The sequence below is a fragment of the Arabidopsis lyrata genome (genome assembly GCF_000004255.2).
Source record: "Arabidopsis lyrata subsp. lyrata unplaced genomic scaffold ARALYscaffold_3, whole genome shotgun sequence".
Lineage (NCBI taxonomy): Eukaryota > Viridiplantae > Streptophyta > Magnoliopsida > Brassicales > Brassicaceae > Arabidopsis > Arabidopsis lyrata.
The window spans coordinates 1,802,227-1,807,797 of record NW_003302553.1 but is presented as its reverse complement, the minus strand read 5'-3'; the positions used below and the strand labels follow the sequence as shown (position 1 = coordinate 1,807,797).

General features: G+C 35.6%; 1 protein-coding gene across 1 annotated transcript; it reads left to right on the top strand.

Annotated features, from left to right (window-relative positions):
- The first annotated feature begins 318 nt into the window (after nt 1-318).
- On the top strand, nt 319-3,509 carry LOC9320550 (trafficking protein particle complex subunit 6B). Its single transcript, XM_021030882.1, has 5 exons — nt 319-394; nt 1,556-1,688; nt 2,495-2,612; nt 2,699-2,921; nt 3,199-3,509. Exons 1-5 carry the CDS (start codon nt 319-321, stop codon nt 3,225-3,227), a joined length of 579 nt encoding a protein of 192 aa, XP_020886541.1. The 3' UTR covers nt 3,228-3,509.
- The last annotated feature ends 2,062 nt before the right edge of the window (nt 3,510-5,571 follow it).

Below are 5,571 nucleotides of genomic sequence, written 5' to 3'. Positions count from 1 at the left end.
TTTATTAGTCTAATAGTGACTCACCAGTTTTACAGAAAATGAGAAATCGCAGACGTGATGCAATCTGTACGGACTCCGGGAAGAGCTAGGAGACAGTGGTGAACCGGGATCTAAACCTCGCCGACGATGTGAAGATGGTGACGAGGAGGAGATCGTAATTCTTTAGGTTTCGATTGGCAAAACAAGACGATCGGCGATCCAAAGCTCCACCGCCTGAAACGCAACATCGAATTGATCACACCGAATATCTTCAGATTTCGGATATGCTTTTCCGGTGGTAGCTTCAAAATACACGCCGAGAACTCCTTGATACGCTACATGGAGAGTAGATCCATGCGTTTTGCTGTAGCTTTGAAGAAACAAGGCTCAGATCGACGGAGCCGTTACTGTGACCGTTAACGACGGTGACTTCATCTGCTAAACCACCGATGATTGAGTTTGAACTTTCCGTTTCTAAGTTTTTCATTTTGGGTATATGAGAGAGTTGAATAAAAACAATTTGGGCTTTGTAGGTCTTTACAAAATTGGTAGACATGATTCTTTGTTATTGGGTTCTAATACTCTATGTGTTTATTTTTTCATTATGTGAACTAATGAAAGTTGCATACTTAATTTTTTTTTCATGGCAGTTCTAAACATATTATTTTTAATATTTGTGATTATATAACAATAATAGGTTAGTGTTAATTACATGGATCATTAAGGTTTGAATAGTGATAAAATAATTAGAAAATACAAATAAAATAACAAGGCCGGTGCAAAACTATTAATTCAGACCTTAATTATCGGATCAGTTCAAGCTTTAACCCATGTCTTTTTCTGAAATTCCTAAAAATAAGTAATGTTCTCAAATAAATTCAAATATCAAATCTTCATAAATACATTAAATACGTAAGATTTAAAATTATGGAGCAATCTTTTCTAATTAAATTCAAAAATTTCTAATTCAAAAATTTCTAATTGATATATTTAAATTTTTTGGCTTTTGTTTGCCCATTTAGCTATGGTTTTTGAGTTTTTATAAAATAGTTTTAAATATTACGGGATGAATTGTATGACACAGGTTTGGTTAGGATTGATATTAATATAAATTTAAAATATCACTAATATATCGCTATAACACATATTAAATCCTCATTTTATTATTTAAAATTTAGCATACGGTACACCGCGGGTAAAATCAGTATAAGACGGGTTAAATCAGCATCTTATTCAAAATCATACAATTGAATCTATTGTTTTTATATTACGTCTATCTATAAAATTTCAATTTTTGTAATAAAATTTCGTCTCACGGTGTATTATACATTTAAATTAAACAAAAAAATAGTATATATCTATAGAATATCTTAAAACAAAAGTTAATAAATTTTTCTAATAAAAATATAGACCCGCGGTACACCGCGGGTTAACATCTAGTTGATCATTATAATCGAAGAGACTACCCCCATTAATCCAACGATATACTATATATTGTGGATTTGAAAATTTGGATGAAGAGTTTATACACAACTCCAAATTCATGATCTTTCTTGTATCTAGATGGGATGATGAGCTCGATTGCTCTTACCTGAAAATGAGAACGTGAGTCGATTCTACAGTGGTCGATTCTACGCTAACAAGCCGGAACTCGCCGCTCGGAGGATCGAGGCCATTGGTTATCAGGTCGGCCACCAACTCTCCGAGAGGTTTGTTGTTGTTAGTTTACACTTGATCATCGTCTTCTTTCGATCTGGTTCATACTTCGTGAGACTTTTCTCGGTAGGTGTTTCGGATGTTAGTATTAGTTGTAGATCTGAAGATGATGGCGAATTTATATTGTTAGCAATGATTCTCTGATATTGGATTTATCGTTTCTCGTGTGTAATTGGCTGAGAATGTGTGCGAATGTGATAGATAGGAAGATAAATCGCGCTGATTTGAGTTTTTCTCATTCGTCGGGGTTTTGGTGTTGAGGAACTGTGAAAATTTGGGGATTTTGAGATCAATTTGGTACTGAAATGAAGATATTTGCGATTTCTGTTGTTCTGTGACCTAGTAATTGTTAGAAATCAAGAAACTTGGAACTTCGACTGTTCTTGTTAGTTTCTTGGATATGAGGTTTTTTATTAATCAATGGCTGGCTCTGAGGATTGCCATTACTCAAGAATTTTAAATCTGAGGTCAACTGTCATGAATTCGGATTGCATGTTTTACTGAATTAGAAAATTGGAATGGTGGACTCGGTTCTAGTAGCTAATATTTCTTTTTAGTTGTGCAATGTTTTGGTGAGGAAATTCCCTTGTTGCCAGACATATATGTCAGAAGATTTTGATTCTCTTAGTCCCTGTTTACCTATAATATGTGTAAGAAGAATGATTTTAGTCTGTTGAAGCATGTTTTGTTGCTTCTAAAGGTGTTTGCCTACATAAAAACTGTTTTACAGTGTTGTATCATGGCAGATATTGAGCATCTTACTTGACTATGCATAACGCCTGCCTTTTTATGTCCCTAGGTACACTATGGAAAGACCAAGGTTCAGTGACCATCTAGAGGCAATCAAGTTTATCTGCAAAGACTTCTGGTCTGAGGTCTTCAAGAAGCAGATAGATAACTTAAAGACAAATCACCGGGTGAGATTTCCTCTAAAAATACTGGAATTGCCTGAACAAAGGCGAAACTCTTCTTGTGTGCTAAATTCTAACAAATGTTTCTTCAGGGTACTTTTGTATTGCAAGACAACAAGTTCCGGTGGTTGTCTCGTGTCTCAATTGACCCTTCATCTGAGAACGAAACCGAAGATCCATCTACTCCAGGGGAAAGCAAAGCAGCACAAGCGGTGAGCATGTACCTATATTTCCCATGTGGAATCATAAGAGGTGTCCTCTCCAACTTGGGGATACCGTGTGCTGTCTCTGCAGATATATCAAGCCTTCCCACATGTGAGTTCACCGCTTATTTTTCTTGTTTTCGAAAATCTTAATCTTTCTTCTATATTCTCAAAATCACACATTGGAGGGAAGAAAAATAGAAAATTGTTAAAAATATTACTTATTTTGGTATATATTGGCTGTAAGCATACTCGTCTTTTAGAAGCTTAAGTACACATTTGTTAAGTTTGCTCACATAAACTCAGCTTGGAGTCATATTTCAAAACCTGTATTACACGTCATTATAAGTTGCTTCAGTTCAGTAACTATCCTTGTCATGTGCTCACAGGCTCTTTCGTGATTCGGGTAAAGGCTTGATTCTGCATTAAGCTCGAGTCCTCGGCTTTAGATTGCAGCTCGGCTTTATACTTTCAAGGAAGACAGATCCTTCGGGTCTGATGTAACTAAACCCCATTGCAGACTTATGTTTGCTGTTCTTTTGACACACGCAAGAAGAAGAAACAGTGAAGGCTTGGTTTCATGTTTGAAATGACTTTTTATTTTTTCCAATGTAAATTTTTGTTGAGATCTCAAATAGAGTAATTCTGATACATCTCCATTTCATATAAATTTTTTAAAAAAGGCGTACATTTGGGAAAACTTGAAAAACTCGTTTTGAACAAATTTTACTAAAAAAAAAAAAAAAAAAAAAAAAATCCAAATCCAAATCGTTTGTTTATTGGAGCTTCCTTCTCGGCCTTAGGTCTAGAATATGTCTCTAAAAGGCCACAATACTCTTCTAAGGTTCTAGAGGACGGACTGTGGTATGTTTCCTCAAACTATTTGCTTTAGGAATAGGAGACTAACCTAAATACAGTATAAATAAGGGATAGTAGTTCCAATAGGAAGAAGAAGGATTCATTAAGTCGATTCCACCACAATCGGTGAATTTTATCTCTTTTCAATTTGCTTTGATTCCACAATCTTAATTGCTTTTGGACAGTGGAGACTATGGAAAGAATTGGTGAATCTCTCGAGGGGTTTACACAGCAAGCCAATCAAACCCTAGCCGTTACTCAACAATTGAAGAAACACGAAGATGCATTGAATTGGATTCTAGCGGCCATGGATAGGGGAGGTCATGATTTTGCCACAATAGACAGGCACTGTTTATTGAGGAGTCAACAGCTACCAACAAAGGCTGAACGTATCGCTGAAAGGGACAGCTTGAAGAACCAAATTGCTGACTTGGAGGGGAAAAATTTAGATCGGAAAACTGCTAATACTGATTTGGATAAAGATATCACGAAAAAACAAGAGGAATTAACTGCGGATCTGAGTGAAGAAGTGAAACAAGATCTCGAACGGGTAACAAAACAAATTGAAGCTGAAAAGATCACGTTGGAAGCGAAGAAGAATCTGTTAACTACCGCTACCCAAAACTATGATGAGAAGAATGCGAGGTATTATGCTCTTGATACAAAGTTGGGAACAATTCAGGATACCATCGACAACATGAAGAAGGACCGCAAAGCGAACGACACAGAATACAGAGCAGTAGATACTGGGCTGAAAAACACAAAAAGTAATTTGCATTGGGATAAAGAACGTTACATAGAGTTACATCATAAAATCGATCAGCAAGTCACAGAACTTAACAAGAGAAACTGCTCACTCTACACTTCTTTCCAAGAAATATAATTTGCCGCTGATTATATTGCTTCTAATTTTTTATTCAAGAGAACGTAGCTTCTTCAACCGCTGCCTTTTTGTTCTTTTCTTTTTTTTGTTGGATTCTATTTATGTGATTTTCAACTAATTATATAAATTTCTTTTTATGAATTTCTTAAATTTAACATTGACACCAAACTTGGTTTGATCACATGTTTTAGTCACATGATACCAAACACATGCACAACGGATGTTTGGTGTCTATTTGGAATCGAAGGACAAGTTGAAGATATATGCAAGCATCAGACTTGGAAACTTGTCTACATCGATCATTAAAACGACTTATCCAGATAGAGAGACAGAGCGCTTCCATTATTTTCACATGTTTTAGTCCCTTAAGAAATCTTGAATTTTTTGAGGGAATTCGTAAATTGTGTTTGAGAGCATAAGGTCCTTTTATTACATGAGATTCAATAGCTGCGGCGATACATGTTTTGCTCGGAATAGCTCATTACACGACAACTCCACCACCTCGTTTAACGGGTGAAGTCTGAAGAAAATCTCCCACAGACAGAAACGCATGTCAAAGGCTCTGTAAAAATGTTGGGAGGTTTTGGACAAGGGAGGTCTTCTGTTGCTGGATAGAGGACCAAGGCGTGCTCAACATCAAGGAATCAGTGACTTAGTATCGGCTGTTTTTTTCCCATTTGATACACGTTAGCCTTGTGACGCAAGAAACTGTGAAGGCTTGGTTTCAACTTGCCTTCTTTTTTTTCTTCTTTTTTTTTTTTTTTTTTTTATGTAAATTCTTTATTGAGATCTCAAATAGAGTAATTCTGGTACATCTCCATTTCATTTTTAACCAAACTCTTGGAAAAAAGGTCAAAGATATACAAACCTAGCTAGGGTATATTAATATTTAACCAAAAGGCGTTCAAGTAGGAAAACCATATATTTTATGAACAAAATAAAAGGGTTTATTTATACGTAGGCTAGTCATTGCCTTTTAAATGGTCCAAAATTTGAATCATGGTTTGGTTCAAATTTCATA